This window comes from Pseudophryne corroboree, chromosome 3, assembly GCF_028390025.1.
Source record: "Pseudophryne corroboree isolate aPseCor3 chromosome 3, aPseCor3.hap2, whole genome shotgun sequence".
NCBI lineage: Eukaryota > Metazoa > Chordata > Amphibia > Anura > Myobatrachidae > Pseudophryne > Pseudophryne corroboree.
The window spans coordinates 562,544,763-562,564,075 of NC_086446.1; the positions used below are offsets into that span (position 1 = coordinate 562,544,763).

At 48.7% G+C, this 19,313-nt stretch overlaps 1 protein-coding gene and 1 long non-coding RNA gene across 6 annotated transcripts in view; one reads left to right on the plus strand and one right to left on the minus strand.

Annotated features, from left to right (window-relative positions):
- Positions 1-19,313, plus strand: part of ANKFN1 (ankyrin repeat and fibronectin type III domain containing 1) — a 1,208,371-nt gene that overhangs the window by 741,974 nt on the left and 447,084 nt on the right. For all 5 annotated transcript variants that reach the window (XM_063961280.1, XM_063961279.1, XM_063961282.1 and 2 more), the window contains 3 exons: positions 1,427-1,526; positions 5,453-5,585; positions 9,452-9,568. In XM_063961280.1, the coding sequence (XP_063817350.1) occupies positions 1,427-1,526; positions 5,453-5,585; positions 9,452-9,568 (350 nt within the window). The remainder of the gene's footprint in view (positions 1-1,426; positions 1,527-5,452; positions 5,586-9,451; positions 9,569-19,313) is intronic.
- The window catches only part of LOC135056305 (uncharacterized), a 200,501-nt gene that overhangs the window by 67,509 nt on the left and 113,679 nt on the right, over positions 1-19,313 (minus strand). The window lies entirely within an intron of this gene.

The window sequence follows — 19,313 nt, forward strand, 5'->3', positions numbered from 1 at the left end:
TGCGCCCTGCTATAAGGTGAGGGGGCGGGGCTATATCAGGGGGGGATCTGAAAGGTAGTGTGGTCATCTATTGACACATTTAGTGACTGCCCCATAAAAATATTTTTTTTTTGTTGGGGGGCATATATATTAAAATAAAAATGACACATAGTGACACATGGGAAAGGAGTTGCACTAAACTCTCTTTAATGCATAGACCCCCAATTTTCTATTAAAAAAATGACATAAACACATATTTGTAAAAAATAATGGGAGACAGAACATCTCACACACGCAAACACACACACACACACACACACACACACACACACACACACACACACACACACACACACACACACACACACACACACACACCAGCTAGATATAGCTGAGTAAGGATAGATATAGACAAATAGGAGGTGCTCTGGTGGTGGAGAAGGCCCATCACTACAGAAGTAAATAATATATGAGCAGATATGAGGGGTCTAGCATCTATATTGCTAAAATCACTCCAGTGCCTACAAAAACAAAAACTAACTTTAAAAAGATGACAAAATAAAAAAAAAACATGTTCAAGACATGCCAATGTGTGAGAACCAGCTTGAACATTGTCATACAGACTTGAACATGATCAAACCTATTCAACGTTCTTACATTTTTCATGGTTGTAACATCGGAGAAGCTTCTGAGACCTTTGACAATTTTCAACAGATTTGTTTAATTAGGTTGAACAGCCCATTCAAGTATCTCTGCTTTTGTCTAAAATATCTGCATGATATCCTTTTCTATAATTTGCTGTAACAAGACTTAGTAGTATCATTCTATATAATATTAAAAGCTAGTCAGATCATTTTATGAATTACCAATTCTATAATTTGATTTATTTTGAAATACTTGTTCAATTAATTTAACAAATAGGACGGTGAACTGCTTTATTTGTTAGTTTGTTCCAACAATATATCCACCCACTTTCTATACACGTAAATAGGGAAACATTATATCCCTTAAATAGGAATTGACACAGTACAAACTAATTATATCTAGCAAAGTGAAACAAATTGCTGAAAAAAGGGCATAACACAGGGAATTACTGATGGAGTATGCCTGGTGCTAATCCTAGCTTTAACCTTCTTCAGGATCCAGGATTGTGAGGTCAATGATTTTTAAAAGAAGCCATGTAGGTTTGATTGCTGCCTGCTACCTGGTGTTTTGCTTTGAATAACCTGTTAATAGAGCTCATGTTGAAGAGTTCTTTCAACCCTGCTATTGTGATGGTTTCTAAGGGACTCTCCAAAACAGTGTTTCTTGACTGGTTAAGAGTTTTATGGCTAGATTACACAACATCCTTTTTTATAGTGCTGTTTTATTAAACAAATATAATAAAACTAAATGTGTTGCCGACATTTAAAATATATATATTATTCCCTTGTGTGCTTCATTTTAGAAAGTGCGAAATTACAAAACCCTAGTCGGAAGCAATCAGTGTCCAGAAGTCTGAAGCATCTTTTCCACTCATCAAATAAATTTGTCAAGACATTAAAAAGGTTGGTTACATCTGAAATCTTAAATGTTTTTATGGAACATTTTCTAATTCTTATTGTTTTATGGGAAATTAATGTCCAAGACATTTTTATTTACAAACAAATGACCATTGATTTAACAAATGTATGAAGAGTATCATATACCCACACAAAATGTAAAAGAGGATATTCTGCCATCTGTCTGTTTAGTGTCACTCAGTGGGGTAAATTTACTAAGATGGGAGTTCTATCTAAGATGGGATGTTGCCCATAGCAACCCATCAGATTCTACCTCTCATTTATCTAGCACCTTCTAGAATATAGGGGGTAATTCCAAGTTGATCGCAGCAGGAAATTTTTTAGCAGTTGGGCAAAACCATGTGCACTGCAGGGGGGGGGGGGAGATATATCATGTGCAGAGAGAGTTAGATTTGGGTGGGTTATTTTGTTTCTATGCAGGGTAAATACTGGCTGCTTTATTTTTACACTGCAAATTAGATTGCAGATTGAACTCACCACACCCAAATCTCTCTCTCTCTGCACATGTTATATCTGCCTCCCCTGCAGTGCACATGGTTTTGCCCAACTGCTAAAAAAAATCCTGCTGCGATCAACTTGGAATTACCCCCATAATACCTGGAATCTGATTGGTTGCTATGGTCAACATTCTATCTTAAATAGAACCCCCCATCTTAGTAAATTTACCCCAGTGTATCTTATAGAAATGCAAACCTCAAAAATACCCTACTGATAATAATTTACTATATACTGAGTGTCCAAATTATTATGACCGCCAGGTAATTTTACGCAAAATAGCAATTCCTCAGATAATGCTGACATACAGCAGGATGTCTGAATCTCAGTATGATTGGAAAGGTGAAAGTATGCAGAGACTAATTAAGTATATTACTCAGGAAATAATGGGTAAACAAAGTGATTTGATGGAATTTGAACGTGGAATGATTGTTGGCGCTCACAGCAGTAGTGCGAGCATTCCATGAATGGCTGCACTTGTCAATTGCAGGTTGTTAAAGTGCACACAGAATGGACAAACAGACAAGAAACTGTTTGGGCGGTATTCAATTCTTTTCACCCCCTTCCACACCTGTTCTATTTCTGCTGACGGGCATGGTATCATCATTTCAGCTCGCTGACCCTGGGGTAGTGAGGCGCCCAACCCTTTATGCAGCTAAACCTGATTACTATGGGCGCAATATGCGCAATAACAGGCATCATTTTAGAAAGGAGATTGGGCGTGATTTATCATTTGAATACCACCTTTTGAGTGCAAGCCTGTGGTCATAAATGGATATTGGTTGGTCAAGGAGAATGGGGAGTAGACAGACTTGTTCAGTCCCACAGACAGGCAACAGTGATTCAAATTACAAATAATCTGAATCAGGGAGCCATTCAGATGGTCTCTCAGTTACCACTACACCACACAGTACATTGTACAGGCTTCAGAAGCAGAAGGAAGGAACTCCTCTAGTTTGCTCAGGAAGAGAGGAATTGGAAAGTAAATGATTGGAAACGGGTCATGTGGTCTGACAAATCACATTTTCAGTTACACCATGCAGATAGTAGGATGAGGATACGAAGACCACAGCACAAAAGCATGGATGGTCCTCTACTATCAAACTTTCAGGAACTGACGATGCAGTTCATCGTATTATTGCTAATATTCCACACAAAATATACCAACATTTAGTAGAGTCCATGTCTAGAAGAATTCAAGCTGTATTAATGGCAGGAGCTGGCCCAACATCATACTATAATTCATAATTTGGTCACTTAATGCAAATTGTCCCTGCACCTGGGAAGCTGTACAGAAGTGGCAACTTAGATGTACAGTATTTTGGAAGTCTTTTTTTATTGATTATTATTTGTGAAGATACCCAGAGCTGTTCCTTTCATGAAGGAGAGTGGAAGACCATCCAGCACCATCTTAGGGGCAACAGATTGTCTTAACTCTCCACCAAGCCGGTATTATACCTCCCACTACTTTCCCTGTCATTCTAGTCACCAGCCATTCCCTGCAGGAGTGGGCACTGTCACTGGAACCATAATAGAAGTAAGGGGAGGACAGGGATTACCCTTTCTGACCATGTGCCTATGCTTTCCATCATTAGCCATTACATGTGTTGTGACAGGAGGTGAATGGGTTTGCTGGCTCAGATAACAGAATGAAGTAGGCCTCTGAATATATCCAGACCGGATCATATCAGAAATCTCAATACCAATTTGATATATTTCTGTTAAACCAATGTTCACCTTACCCAGTCATCACGGCACCCTAACAGTGCATGTTTTCCAGGTTTATTCATAGAATCATAAGTGAACAACTAGTACCACCTGTGTGTGTTTTAAAATATACTAGTCAGTAATACACCTGTGCTCAGAACCAGATATTGAAAACATGCACTGTCAGCTTGCCCTAAGGACTGGGTTTGGGAAACACTGTGCCTAAATCAGTCATATGTAATACGCATGCAACTCCGGGTGCCTGCTGCAAACAGAATGTGAATGAAGTGCACACAGAATTAACTATTGTGTATACAGCATTTTTTTTTCTATTAAAAAAAGTGCCAGTACTCACCTATATTTACAGGTTAATGCAAGATATATAGTCGCTTCCACACTCTGAATAAGTATGCAGGACCTTATTTTATTCATTTCTGAAATTATTTAATAGATTTCTCACTGTTTCTGGAACTACATAAAAGGTACTTTCCATATGTGAGTACAGATGTAAACTTTATTATTGGCACTTACACCAACCCCATGCTAGGAGTTGGTGAATTTGGCATCCATAATGCATACAGTATGCATGGCACAAAATAGCGATTAACTCTGGCTATACACCCACAATGCATTGCTGTCACCCAGTTACCACCAACAAATGCCCGTTTAGCATCCACGGGTTAATGGCTGAGATATGTACCAAGTTTGTGAGAAATCACTAGATGTGCCCACATACAAAGTTGGCCCAACATGTTTAACCTAAGTTTCAGGTATACCTTCAGGATCCCAGCTGTCGGGATACCGGCAGTCAAAATACCGATGCCGGAATACTGACACCCATCAGAACAGAGACGCAGGAATCCCAACCAGGCCAGCATCTCAATGCCAGAATACCAGCAGCTGGGAGGTTTAGTATTTGGCTGCGAGGAGGGTGGGGTTAGATTTATGTGCCATCCAGAGGAATTAGGGTTAGGCTGCAGGGGGAAGGGGGGGGGGGGGGGGGGGCAGATAGGGCTAGACTGCATGGAGGGGGGCTAGAATTAGGCACCACTGGGGGGAGGGGGGTTAGGTTAATGCACTAAGCAGGGAGAGTAAGGGTTTGGCTGTAAAGATGGGGGGGTTAGATCTAGCCACTAAGAGGAGAGGTTAGGGTTAGGCTGCGGTAAGGAAGTTAGGGTTAGGCTGCGGTAAGGGAGGGTTAGGGTTAGGCTGTGGTAAGGGAAGGCTAGGGTTAGGCTGTGGTAAGGGAAGGCTAGGGTTAGGCTGTGGTAAGGGAAGGCTAGGGTTAGGCTGTGGTAAGGGAGGGTTAGGGTTAGGCTGTGGTAAGGGAAGGCTAGGGTTAGGCTGTGGTAAGGGAGGGTTAGGGTTAGGCTGTGGTAAGGGAGGGTTAGGGTTAGGCTGCGGTAAGGGAGGGTTAGGGTTAGGCTTAGGCTGCGGTAAGGGAGGGTTAGGGTTAGGCTACAGTAAGGGAGGGTTAGGGGGTTCGGGGGAGGTAAAAAACTAACCTCATCCCTGTCAGGACCGTGACCATCGGGATGCCGGTGTCTGTATCGTGACGTGCAAGTGCAAGTATGAGTGATTTTTTTATTCTGTTAATAATTCCGATCACTATTTAATAAAGCATAAGAAAAAAACAGTATGCTCCTCAGTCTTGAAATGTACTTTAAATGTTTTATCTTTATTTTATGACTGTGATGTTTCTCTTGCAGGGGTTTATACATAGCTGTGATATTTTATTACAAAGATAACATGTTAGTAACCAATGAAGATCACATTCCGATTGTAGAAATTGATGATTCTTGCACCAGCTCTATTATGCAAGATTTCCTCTGGTTTACAAAGGTAATTGTTTTTCCCTTACTCTACAGCAGTCTGTAATATTCTTAGTACAACATATAAGTACAGTATATCACATATTGGAAAGTCTTAGTTATTGGCAGATCCTATGATGGTAGTAGGTGTCAGTCGTGTTTGATGGGGTCAATCCACACGGTAGATAACTTAACCAGGAATTGGTTTGCTAACTGATAGAAAGCTGGTGCAGAGTAACACAGGATTAATTAGCATGTAGCAGATACACAATGCAGTATCTCCAAGTTCAGCCATGAGCATGTGAGGTTAATATAGGTGAAGTATATAATACAGTATGTAGCTAGTGGTAGTAGTAAGATCCTTGCGGTGATATACAGTCTCCTTGCAGGAGACACTCATGGGCATGTTCTCCTCTGTACAGAACGGAGTAAAGAATATGCTAGGTCTGGCCAGGCTTTGGCTCTCCAGCTGTTGTTAAACTACAAATCCCAGTATGCTTTACCACAGTTTTGTTATTAGGGAATGCTAAAACTGTGGCAGGGCATGCTGGGACTTGTAGGTTCACAACAGCTGGAGAGCCACAGGTTGGCCAGGCTTGGAATATGCAGTAGCATGCCAGGTTAGGGTCGAATGTTGGGCCTCTGGCAGTCCTGGGGTTAGGACAGAAGAGGAGATTGCACAGAGAGCTCTCCTTCAACATTAATCAGTATAATTTGTAATCTTAAATAGGAAGTGTATGTCCATGTCAGGATACTGTGCTTGCGCATACTTCCCAACATGACCCTCTCCAGGAGGGTAATTAAATTCTCTGGTTCTGGACTTTGCTCTTAAATTGTGATTGCCGGCACCTGTGTTGAACGGGTTAATCGATAAGAAAGGTATTTCAGCACAGGTGATGGCAATCATAAATTAAGAGGGAAGTCCAGGAGCAGAGCATTCTGTCCCTCCTGGAGAGAGTCATGTTGGGAGGTATGGATTGCGTTTAGATATTTGAAACTCAGTACTAGTTTGTCAGTCAAAAGACATTCTTATGTAGGGGTAGCTGGTACCACACTGATACCCAAATGTGTTAAGCCTTAAAAAGTGATACAGTGGAGAGTGGTAAAGTAATAAAGTACCAGCCAATCAGCTCTTAACTGTGATTTTTCAAACACAACCTGTAACATGGCAGCTAGGAAGCTTGTTGGCTGGTACTTTATCACTCTTTATCACTTTCCTCTTTATCACTTGTTAAGGCTTAACACATTTGGGCCTGGGTTTGGATTCACTTAGCTTAATACCTGGATGGGTCCAGCATGGACATTATTTGAATACATAGAAAGACACAGGATAAAGACACTATTTAACAAATGCCAGAGGGATCGCTGTACGAAGGGCCTGATTCTGATTTGAAAGTTAAGAAATAAAAACAAGTAACTGACTGTGCTCCTTGGCAAAACCATGCTGCACTCCAGGTGGGGCAGATGTAACATGTGCAGAGAGAGTTAAGATGCATGCACACTATGAGATATTGAATGCAATATTGCTGATATTGTATGATTGCATACAATATCGCATAGTGTGTACACACGATTTATCATAAGATGCACACTCCCGTGGACATCAAACATCTGACTTACATGCAGTCTTGATGGTGCAGTATCATGAGCTTTTTGTAGTGTGTACATACAACCTTACAATTTTAGGACGTTAACGTCAGCCTGGACCCTCCTCCTCCTCCTCCTTCTGCTTGTGCTCCCTTAAAAACAACTCCAGACCCATAAAATCTAATCTAATCTTATCTTATTGTTTTATCATATAGTGTGTATGCCCGATATCGTATGTAGGGAAATTGTATACAATATCGCATGGGGCACACATCGTACTAGTGTGTACAAAGCCTAAGATTTGGGTGGGGTTTGTCCAAACTAAAACCTAAATTGTAGTGTAAAAATAAAGCTGTCTAACATTTGTGGGGTACATGCAAAAGCAGCCAGAAGAAATATAAATGTATTTGCGCTCCTTACATGGTGACATGGTTTGTTCCAGACACAAAGTTCCTTGCCTTTTGTTTTACTTCCAAATCAGAATCAGACCCAAAGTGCCTACTCTACAACACATCCTTAACAGAGCTATAGTCAACAGGTTGGGTTAGAAATGCACACGGTCAGAATACCGACTGTGGATTTCCGATGGTGAGAATCCCGACAGAGGCAAAGTAAACATACCTACAGTACCTTCCCCCAATGCCCCCCTAACCCTCCCTTCCTGCAGCCTAAACCTTACCCTTCCCCCAAAACCTCTCCAGTGGTGCCTAAACCTAACCCCGCTCTTCCCGCAGAATAACCCCCCTCCCATTGCAGCCTAACCCTAACACTTTTTGGGGGTGCCTAACCCCAACCCCCCATCTCCACAGCCTAACCCTAACCTTCCCCCTGCAGCCTAAACCTACCCCACCACCCGCGCAGCTTTCCTCTCCAGTGGCCCGGCAGTGTATCGTTCGGGATCCCGGCTGTCTGGATGTGCGCCGGGATTGTGATCCCAGTCAGGATGCTGGTGCCGACATTCCAAGCAGTGTTGGAATTACACCGTCGGTATTTCGACTGTCGGGATACCACCCGGATCCCTAGTCACCATGCCCTTAAAGCAATGTTCCAGTCCTGAGCTACATTATCTGCTGTGCCAGCTGGTGAACACGGGGAATGCCTGTATAAAGAGGGGTTACACTTACATTAATTTAAGCATGCTGGAGGCATGTATTAGGCTCCCCTGTAACAGACAGCAAATCACAAGTGGCAGGCATGCAACAAATGCGTGTAAATGACTGGGGGGTCATTCTGAGTTGATCGTAGCTGTGCTAAATTTAGTACAGCTATGATCATCTTTCCTGACATGCTTGGGGATGCCCAGCACGGGGCTAGTCCGCCCCGCATGTCAGTCCGGCCCCTCGCTGAAGTGCAGAGGCATCACGGCGATGCCTCTGCACTTCAGGAGTAGCTCCTGACCAGCGCAGCTTTAGCGTGCTGGCCGGGAGCTACTCCTCGCTCCCTGGCCCGCAGCAGCTGCGTATGACATCACGCAACCACCGCAGCCTGCCCCCCGTTTGGTCCGGCCACGCCTGCGTTGGCCGGACCGCGCCTACGAAACGGCAGCCAAACGCCACCGTTTTGCCCACTCCCGCCCATCGATCGCCTCTGCCTGTCAATCAGGCAGAGGCAATCGCTGTCCTGATACGGCCTTTGGCCGTCCCGCATGCGCAGAAGCAATACGGTGCCAACGCATGGGCAGCAGGGACCCATTTGCTCTGCTGCGTTAAAACGCTGCGAGTGAATGGGTCGGAATGACCCCCTGGGTGAGGTGATGAAGGAAAGTCTGGGAGACTCTTATATGTAGTGATTTCACACTAGGCTTGATTCAGAGGTGGACGCAATGTAAATGTTTGCAGAGTTGAGCATTTTTTTGTACTATGTATTGGTTAGAGTCACACTGTGCACGCACAGTGATTGGTTAGCAATGGCTGATGCAGTGAGTGACAAGTAGTGTTCATTTGTATGAGGTAAAGGGGGGTGGGGGGTGGAGAGAGTGGAGAGTCAAAAGCAGGTATGTCACCACAATTTCAGGGGTGTATCTGACTGTACTGGAAAGCATCAAACTTCACTCTGCAAATGCATGTTTATAATACAGTATTACACATTTATTATTATGTTGCAAAGAGTAGATTATAAGCACCAATGTCTAATTATATCATCACACTCAGTTGCCATAAAGACACAGAAGCTGTGGTTAGCAGTGCTCTTTATATTTAGATAACAACTGTTATTCCAGATAGAGGCTGTGGTGTTAATGATCTGCTCCATTTGTTACATTACATTGTCCTTATTACAGAGTTTTGACTATAGTTTGTATCTATTCTACAGCTATCAAGCATGTGGGATGACATCAGGTGGCTGCGGCAGAGTATGTCAATTTCAATGTCCTCCTCTACCGTCCTTCAAGCCAGACAAAAAATGTTGTCAGCAACTGCCCAGCTCCAGGTTGGGATTATTAAACAGTAAAGATACATTCTTACCACTTAATTGCGGGTGTAACATTACACTGTGTAACTACTGTATTTACAGAAACATAATGTAAAAAAGAGAAACAATTTTTCCATTTCAGGTTGGATATTAAAATTAGAGATTATATGGGATATTTATGAAGCTGTAATAATCCCTTTATCTGGAGTTTTTGAGATTATCTTTCCTTTGCTTAATTAACCAAGAGGGAAACCAAGGAGCAATCCCAGAATACTCTCCAGAAAAGGCTTTGCCAGATCCCGTCTGGGTAAAATTGCTATGGGCTTGTGTAGACGATAGATGCACGTCACATAAGCATATACTGTTAACAATTGTCACATTTCAATGCTATGTCATTATGTATCACTGCAATATGAAGTGATACATAATGATTGATACTGCAAGGCAGGGTCGATGCAAGGTTTCTTAGCACCTTAGGCAAAACTTCAGCCTACTGCCCCCACTCCCCCCCCCCCATACTTATTTTTCAGCCAGGCACTGCCAACAGCACCGAGGCTGTGTAGTGCTGTCATCCTGGCATGCTGTGTGCATGTGTCTGATACCTGCAGTCTCTACTGGTGTCCTGCATGGGAGACAATAGCATACATACAGTCCAGAGCCCCCTGTTAATATTAATTGGTTATAGAGTCGGCAGTGCCCCCACCAGACTAGGCTCAAGCTACAGGGGAGAATGCACTTGGTGCACTTGGTGTCACCAGTACTGTCACAATCTCACTAACCTGAGTCCATGTGCTGCTGCTCAGGGACTCTCTGCTGTTAGTGGGCCTCCTGTTGGTTGCCCATGCTTCCACAAAGAGTTGCAGGGATGGATGAGCTGGTGAAGCTGTTGACACAGGATCTGGTCATATGAAGGGGGAGAGGGACACAAGACCTTGAGTCATGAGAGGGGTGGGGGGAGAGACACATGACACAGGACCTTGGCGCATGAAGGAGGTGTCCCGGAACATGGAGACATAAGGGTGATGGGGAGTGGGAGGAGGGACAAAGGACCTGGGGACATGAGGGTATGTGGCACAGGACATGGGGACATGAGCGGGAAGACGGTTACCCAAGACATGAGGGGGAGAGGCGAGGAGAGACACAAGACCTGGGGACATGAGGGTAGGGGAATGATGTAGGACTTAGGAGGATGACAAAGGACCTGTGCATATGAGGGGGAGAGGGTGACATGGGAAATGTGGGTAAGGCACAAGACCTGGAAGCATGAGGGACACAGGACCTGGGGGCATGAGTGACACAGGACCTGGGGACATTGGGGGGGACACACACACAGGATTTAGGGGCTTGACACAAGACCATGGCACATGAGGGGGAAGGTGGGGACATGAGGGCGGTGAGGGAGATTTGGAACACAGGACCTGGGGTCATCAGAGGAGGTGACAAGGGACCTGGACACATGAGGGGGAGGGGGTGACACAGGACATGGAGGAAAGAGGGACATAGGACCTGGGGACATGTGACATGAGAAATAAGTGGGGCAGGGGAAGGAGAGACATAGGACCTGGGGACATGAGAAGGGGAGATGACACAGGACCTGGGTGGTTAACACAGGACCATGGCACATGAGGGGAAAAGGGGGTGACACAAGACATGAGGGGGAGAGAGGAGGAGGTACACAGGACCTGGGGACATGAAGGGGGTAACACAGGACCTGGGGGGTTGACACAGGACCTTGGCACATGAGTGGAAAGGTGGTGACTGGGGACATGAGGAGGGTGGAGAGGAGAGATGGGACACAGGACATGGGCAATTGAGAAGAGAGGGGGTGTCACGGGACATGGAAACATGATGGGGTGGAGAGGGGGAGGGGGGACACAGGACCTTGGGACGTCAGGGGGGTGACAGAGGACCTGGGCACCTAAGGGGTGAAGGGGGTGTCACGGGACATGGGGATATGAGGGGGGTAGAGAGAGAGTGGGGAGGGACACATGAACTGGGGACTTGAGGGGGGGTGACACTGGACCTGGGCACCTGAGGGGGGAAGGGGGTGTAACAGGACATGGGGAGAAGAGGGGGTAGAGAGGGGGAGGGGGGACACAGGACCTGGGCACATGAATGGGGGAAGGGGGGTGACACTAGACATAAGAGGGAGAGGGGAGAAGGGACACAGGAGCTGGGCACATGACGAGGGAAGGGTGTACCACGGGACATGAAGGGGAGGAGTAACACTTGACCTGGGGACTTGAAAGGGGGTGGCACAGGACCTGGGCACAAAAAGTGGGAGGGGGTGTCACGAGACATGGGGACATGAGGGATTGAAGAGGAAAAACATGACCTGGGGACTTGAGGGGGGGTGACACAGGACCTGGGCACCTGAGGGGGGAAGGGGCTGTCACAGGACATGAGGGGGTGGAGAGGGGGGGCACAGGACCTTGGGATTTTAAGGGGGGGGTGACACAGGACCTGGGCACCTGAGGGGAGGGGGTGTCACGGGACATGGGGACATGAGGGGGTGGAGAGGGGAAGGGGTGGCACATGACCTGGGGACTTGAGGGGGGTGACACAGGACATGGGCACCTTAGGGGGGATGGGGGTGTCACGGGACATGAGGGGGGTGGAGAGGGTGAAGAGGGTGAAGAGGGACACATGACCTGGGGATTTGAGGGGGCTTGACCGAGGACCTGGGCATTGGAGAGGGAAGGGGGTTTTACCGGACAAGGGGACATGAGTGGGGTGGAGAGGGTGAGGAGGGACACATGACCTGTGGAGTTGAGGGGGGTGACACAGGACCTGGGCACCTGAGGGGGGAAGGGGGTGACACAGGACATAGGGGCATGAGGGGGTAGAGAGGGGGAGGGTGGACACAGGACCTGGGCACATGAGGGAAGAGAGAGCATCACAGAACATGGGGACATGACGGGGTGGAGAGGGGGAGGAGGGACACAAGTTGTCACACAACCTGGGTACATGAGGGGGGAGAAACAGGACCTGGGAAAAATCGGGGAGAAGGGGGGCTACAGGATACCAAACTGTGACGGTGGTCCTGTGTGATACGAGCTGGGTGGGGGGCTGTGGGGGCGGTAACTACAGAGATTTTTTTCTTCCAGGCAGCCTTAGCAGGCCGCCCTCAGGTCCCACCGCCCATAGGCAGCTGCCTAAAGCTTTACAGATTTGGGTAGAGGCTGCGCTCACAAAAGGGAGGGATGCTAACGAGTGCTGCTCGACCTGGAGGCGTCCTACCTCCTGTACTAGAATTTGTAATTTGGAGTGGTCAGCGTGCTCATTATGAAAAATGAAAGAGCAAGAGGTAGAAAAAGAGGGGATGTTGCGTGATAGGGTGTTGTTATAGATATACAGATGTGTAAGAATTTTTCGTATAAATGTGGGTTTACAGCAATGATCAGTCTAATGGTGGTTTCTAAACATAAATTTATTGTGGTATTGGATATATATAAAAAGGTCAGCAACCTTCTGAAATGATATATGGTTCCTTATCCCACCGTTCCTTCACCACTGTCAGGTGTGTCCTGCAGACTACCCTTTACAAGGTATACCTCACTAATGGTATACCAAATTGGACCCCAGCTCAGGTAAATGTCAGGTGTACCCTAAGGGTCACCTTTACCATAGGTGTGGTGGGTGCCTATGTATCCTCTGAAGCTGTGTCCTAAATTAGTGTCTGGGGGGTTTTGACCAGTGCGGCATCCCGCCTGTCAGTCCCCTTTCGTGTGCGGCACTGAGTTGTGGGGTCGTGGGCTGTGGGCTGTGTGTCACACACTTACCGCCGGGGGCAGGTCTCTGCCTGCCGCCGGTAACCTCGTCTCTTCCTTCCACGAACTCAGGCCTTGGTCCTCTTTGTCCGTGTCCTCCGTCTTCTTCGGTCCGCGCACTTCTCCTGCAGCCGCCGGTCTCCTCCGTCCACGGGTCCCGTTCTACCACTTCCTGGTTTGCGCGTCACGTGCGATGTCACGTGAGCGCTCCGTCTGTAGTGAAAGCCGCTGTGTTCCCTTCTTTGGCCGGGGAAGGGTGGCTGTGAATGGTTGTGGTGTAAATTAGCAAGTCCCAACCCAGGCAACCCTGGACAAAGGCATCCGTGCTGAAACGCGTTGGGACTTGCTAATTTACACCACAACCATTCACAGCCACCCTTCCCCGGCCGGAGAAGGGAACACAGCGGCTTTCACTACAGACGGAGCGCTCACGTGACATCGCACGTGACGCGCAAACCAGGAAGTGGTAGAACGGGACCCGTGGACGGAGGAGACCGGCGACTGCAGGAGAAGCGCGCGGACCGAAGAAGACGGAGGACACGGACAAAGAGGACCAAGGCCTGAGTTCGTGGAAGGAAGAGACGAGGTTACCGGCGGCAGGCAGAGACCTGCCCCCGGCGGTAAGTGTGTGACACACAGCCCACAGCCCACGACCCCACAACTCAGTGCCGCACACGAAAGGGGACTGACAGGCGGGACGCCGCACTGGTCAAAACCCCCCAGACACTAATTTAGGACACAGCTTCAGAGGATACATAGGCACCCACCACACCTATGGTAAAGGTGACCCTTAGGGTACACCTGACATTTACCTGAGCTGGGGTCCATTTTGGTATACCATTAGTGAGGTATACCTTGTAAAGGGTAGTCTGCAGGACACACCTGACAGTGGTGAAGGAACGGTGGGATAAGGAACCATATATCATTTCAGAAGGTTGCTGACCTTTTTATATATATCCAATACCACAATAAATTTATGTTTAGAAACCACCATTAGACTGATCATTGCTGTAAACCCACATTTATACGAAAAATTCTTACACATCTGTATATCTATAACAACACCCTATCACGCAACATCCCCTCTTTTTCTACCTCTTGCTCTTTCATTTTTCATAATGAGCGCGCTGACCACTCCAAATTACAAAAGCTGCCTAAAGCTGCCTAGTGGAAGCGCCGGCCCTGTGTATTTGCCACACAAATATTTTTCATTTTATACAACTTTTGAATATTTCCTTTTTCTAATCAAATCAATGCAGTTGAGGATCAATTTAAAAGACCTTGCAGCAGGGCCGGCGCTTCCACTAGGCAGCTTAGGGAGCTACCTATGGGCGGCGGGATCTGAGGGCGACCTGCTAAGGCTGCCTGGAAGAAACAAATCTCTGAAATATCAGCTTTCTATTGGCGGCATAAGAGCGGAGCAGTGTGTGTGACCACACATCTCCTCAGGGAGTCAGGCACAAATGACTCCCAGCCTACAGATCAGCACCAGGGAGAGAGGGTGCAGCGCTGACAGCCTCAGTCACAGGCACCAAAGAGAAAGGAGCGTCTTAGTTACATTGCGCTGCGCATACACAGTAGCTGTACCCGGCCGTCGATGTCAGCTCCTGGAGAGGCGCAAGTTTGCTGAGTTCTCGCCGCCGGGAGGAGGAGATGAAACTAATATGAGGTGAGGGAAGATACCGCCACCACAGCCCCCCACCCAGCTCGTATCGCACATAACGCTGTCGCATTTTGGTATCCCCCCTTCTCTCTGATTTTCCACACGTCCTGTTTCTCCACCCTCATGTCCCTAGGTTGTGTGACAACTTGTGTCCCTCCTCCCCCTCTCCACCCCGTCATGTCCCTATTTTCTGTGATGCTCTCTCCCCCCTTATGTGCCCAGGTCATGTGTCCCTCCACCCCCTCATGTCCCGTGACAGCCCCTCCCCCCTCAAGTGCCCAGGTCATGTGTTTCTCCTCCCCCTCATGTCCCGTGGCAAACCCTCCCCCCTTGTGCTCAGCTCCGGTTTCCCTTCTCCCCTCTCACCCTTATATCTAGTGTCACCCCCCTCATGTGCCCAGGTCCTGTGTCTCCTTCCCCCTCTCTACCTCCTCATGTCCCCATGTCCCGTGACACCCCTGTCCCTCTCCAATGCCAAGGTCCTCGGTCAACCCCCCTCAAGTCCCCAGGTCATGTGTCCCTCCTCACCATCTCCACCCCCCTCATGTCCCCATGTCCCATGACACCCCCTTCCCCCTCCTGTGCCCAGGTCCTCTGTCACCTCCCCTCAAGTCCCCAGGTCCTGTGTTCCCCCTCCCCCTCTCTAACACTCATGTCCCATGACACACCCTTCCCCCCTCAGGTGCCCAGGTCCTGTGTCACCCCCCCTCAAGTCCCCAGGTCATGTGTCCCTCCTCACCCTCTCCACCCCCTCATGTCCCCATGTCCCGTGACACCCCTGTCCCTCTCCAATGCCCAGGTCCTCGGTCAACCCCCCTCAAGTCCCCAGGTCATGTGTCCCTCCTCACCATCTCCACCCCCCTCATGTCCCCATGTCCCATGACACCCCCTTCCCCCCTCAGGTGCCCAGGTCCTCTGTCACCTCCCCTCAAGTCCCCAGGTCCTGTGTCCCCCCTCCCCCTCTCTAACACTCATGTCCCATGACACACCCTTCCCCCCTCAGGTGCCCAGGTCCTGTGTCACTCCCATCAAGTCCCCAGGTCATGTGTCCCTCCTTCCCCTCTCTACCCCCTCATGTCCCCATGTCCCGTGACACGCCCTCCCCTCATGTGCCCAGGTCCTGTGTCACCCCCCTCAAGTCCCCAGGTCATGTGTCCCCCCTCCACCTCTCCACCCCCTCATGTCCCGTGATACCCCCTTCCCCCCTTAGGTGCACAGGTCCTATGTCACCCCCCCTCAAGTCCCCAGGTCATGTCTCCCCCCCTTCCCCTCTTCACCCCCTAATGTTCACATGTCCCTTGACACCCCCTCCCCCTTCTTGTGCCCAGGTCCTGTGTCACCCCCCCTCAAGTCCTCAGGTCATGTGTTTCTCCTCCCCCTCATGTCCAATGGCACACCCTCCCCCGTCATGTGCCCAGCTCCTGTGTCCCTTATCCCATATCCCCCTTATGTCTAGAGTCACCCCCCTTCCCCCCCTCATGTGCCCAGGTGCTGTGTCCCCTCTCCCCCTCTCTACCCCTCATGTCCCCATGTCCTGTGACACCCCCTTCCACCTCAGGTACCCAGGTCCTATGTCACCCCACCTCAAGTCCCCAGGTCATGTGTCCCTCCTCACCCTCTCCACCCCCCTCATGCCCCCATGTATTGTGACACCCCCTTCCCCCCTCAGGTGCCTATGTCCTCTGTCACCCTCCACCCTCAAGTTCCCAGGTCATGTGTCCCCCCTTCCCCTCTCCACCCCCTCATGTCCCCATGTCCCGTGACACCCCCTCCCCCCTCATGTGCCCAGGTCCTGTGTAACCCCCTCCTCAAGTCGCAAGGTCCTGTGTCCCCCCTCTCCTCCACTTAATGTCCCGTGACACCTCCTTCCCCCCTCAGGTGCACAGGTCCTGTGTCGTCGTCCCCCACAAGTCCCAAGGTCATGTGTCCCCCCTTCCCCTCTCCACCCCCTCATGTCCCCATGTCCTGTGACACTCCCTCATGTGCCCAGGTCCTGTGACATCCCCCCTCAAGTCCCAAGGTCCTGTGTCCCCCTTCTCCACTCCCTCATGTCCTGTGACACCCCCTTCCCCCCTCATGTGACCAGGTCCTGTGTCACCCCCCTCAAGTCCCCAGGTCATGTGCCCCCCCTTCCCATCTTCACCCCCTCATGTCCCCATGTCCAATGACACCCCCTCCCCCTTCTTGCGCCCAGGTTCTGTGTCACTCCACCTCAAGTCCCCAGTCATGTGTCCACCCTCCCCCTCTCCACCCCATCATGTTCCCATGTCCCGTGACACCCTCTCCCCTCATGTGCCCATGTCCTGCGTCCCATCTCCCCTCTCCACCCCCCTCATGTCCCCATGTCACCACCTTTCCACTCATGTGCCAAGGTCCTGTGTCAATCCCCAGGTCCTGTGCTACCCCTCTCATGTCCCCAGGACCTGTGTACCTCCTCCTCTCTCCCCCTTATGTCTTGTGTAACCCTCTTCCCCGCTCATGTTCCTAGGTCCTGTGCCACACCCCCTCATGTCCCCAGGTCCTTTGTCCCTCCTCCCACTACCCATCACCCTCAAGTGCCCATGACACCCCCTACTCCTTCATGTGCCCAGGTCCTGTGTCATTCCCTCTCATGTCTCCAGGTCCTGTGTCCCTCCTCCCTCTCCCCATACCCCGCTCATGCCTCAAGGTCTTGTGTCCCTCTCCCCCTTCATATGACCAGTTCCTGTGTCACAGCTTCACCAGCTCATCCATCCCTGCAACACTTTGTGGAAGAATGGGCAACCAACAGGATGCCCACTGACAGTAGAGAGTCGCTGAGCAGCAGCACATGGACTCAGGTTAGTGTGATAGTGACAGTACTGGTGACACCGAGTGCATCCTCCCCTGTAGCTTGAGCCTGGTCTGGTGGGGGCACTGCCGACTCTATAACCAATTAATATTAACAGGGGGCTCTGGACTGTATGTATGCCATTGTCTCCCATGCAGGACACCAGTAGAGACTGCAGATATCAGACACATGCACACAGCATGCCAGGATGACAGCACTACACAGCCTCGGTGCTATTGGCAGTGCCTGGCTGAAAAATAAGTATGGTGGGGGGGTTGGGGCAGTAGGCTGAAGTTTTGCCTAGGGTGCTAAGAAACCTTGCACCGACCCTGCAAATACATCCAACAGAATGACATTTTTCCTGCAGGTTTCTGTACTTTGTGGATAGTTATAGCTGTGTAATGTAACGTACTAGGGTATTTTGCTCAGTAGAGTGGTCAGTAGTGCAGTATTTGGAAGCTCAAATCAGGTTCTCCACACAGCTTGTCTGGGCTTAAACAAATAAATTATGTTTAATTAGTTGTCAGCACAAAGAATTCAGAACATAACAAACAACCTAGTCCCCATGCAGATGCAGGGCACTACTACGTCACTCTTTCAGCCCTACTGTAACTAACGAGGGAAGCAAGTTTAAGCGCAACACAAAGTCACAGAGACCTGTCTGCTTCTTGCAGGTCTGGCCTACTGGCCTCCTGGCCCAGCTTGGCTTAGATGCCACAGCCCCATCTGGATTGTATCCGCTGGGCAAGCCTATAGATGTGGGCCCACCACATTTTAAACTTGTGCCGGAGGATCCCACCATCCCAGTACAGAATCAGTGGCTCACCACCGCCACCTAGCTTTATCCTACCACAGTACAGTCAGAAATTGCTTTGATCATTTTCATAGGCATGTAGATGTTTGTCTGTGTAGATATCACAGATGGCCCGGCAGTGTGGTGTTTGTGATCCCAGTCGGGATGCCGGTATTCCAAGCTGTGTCAGGATTCTGGCAGTCGGTATTTTGATTGCTGGGATTCCAACCATCGGGATCCTGACCAGATCCTGTATAGATGTAGTGAGGGGGTGACAGCTAGAACAAAGCCAAATCTGCCTGCAGGGTAATATTAAGTGACCTTTGTTGTTTTTGCGCTACTCACCTACTGTATTTTTAAAAGAGCTTGAGTCCTAAAATATTTAAAATAATGCTATCATTGTGGCATACACATTTTGTTTCCTGCAGTATGTGCATTTGGTATTCTGTCAACTACTGAATATGCTGCAGAGAGCTATTCAGTGCCTGGACTGACTTTGGGGGGTCATTCCGAGATGATCGTAACTGTGCTAAATTTAGCACAGCTACGATCATTCACACTGACATGCGGGTGGACGCCTAACACAGGGCTATCCCGTCCCGCATGTCTGATTTTGTTGTGCCACTTTGCAGAATTCTGTACTGCTTTTGTAAATTCGAATAACATGGAAGATATACTCTATGATTAGAGCTCGGATGGTGATATCTAGTTTATTTGGCTATGCTTAT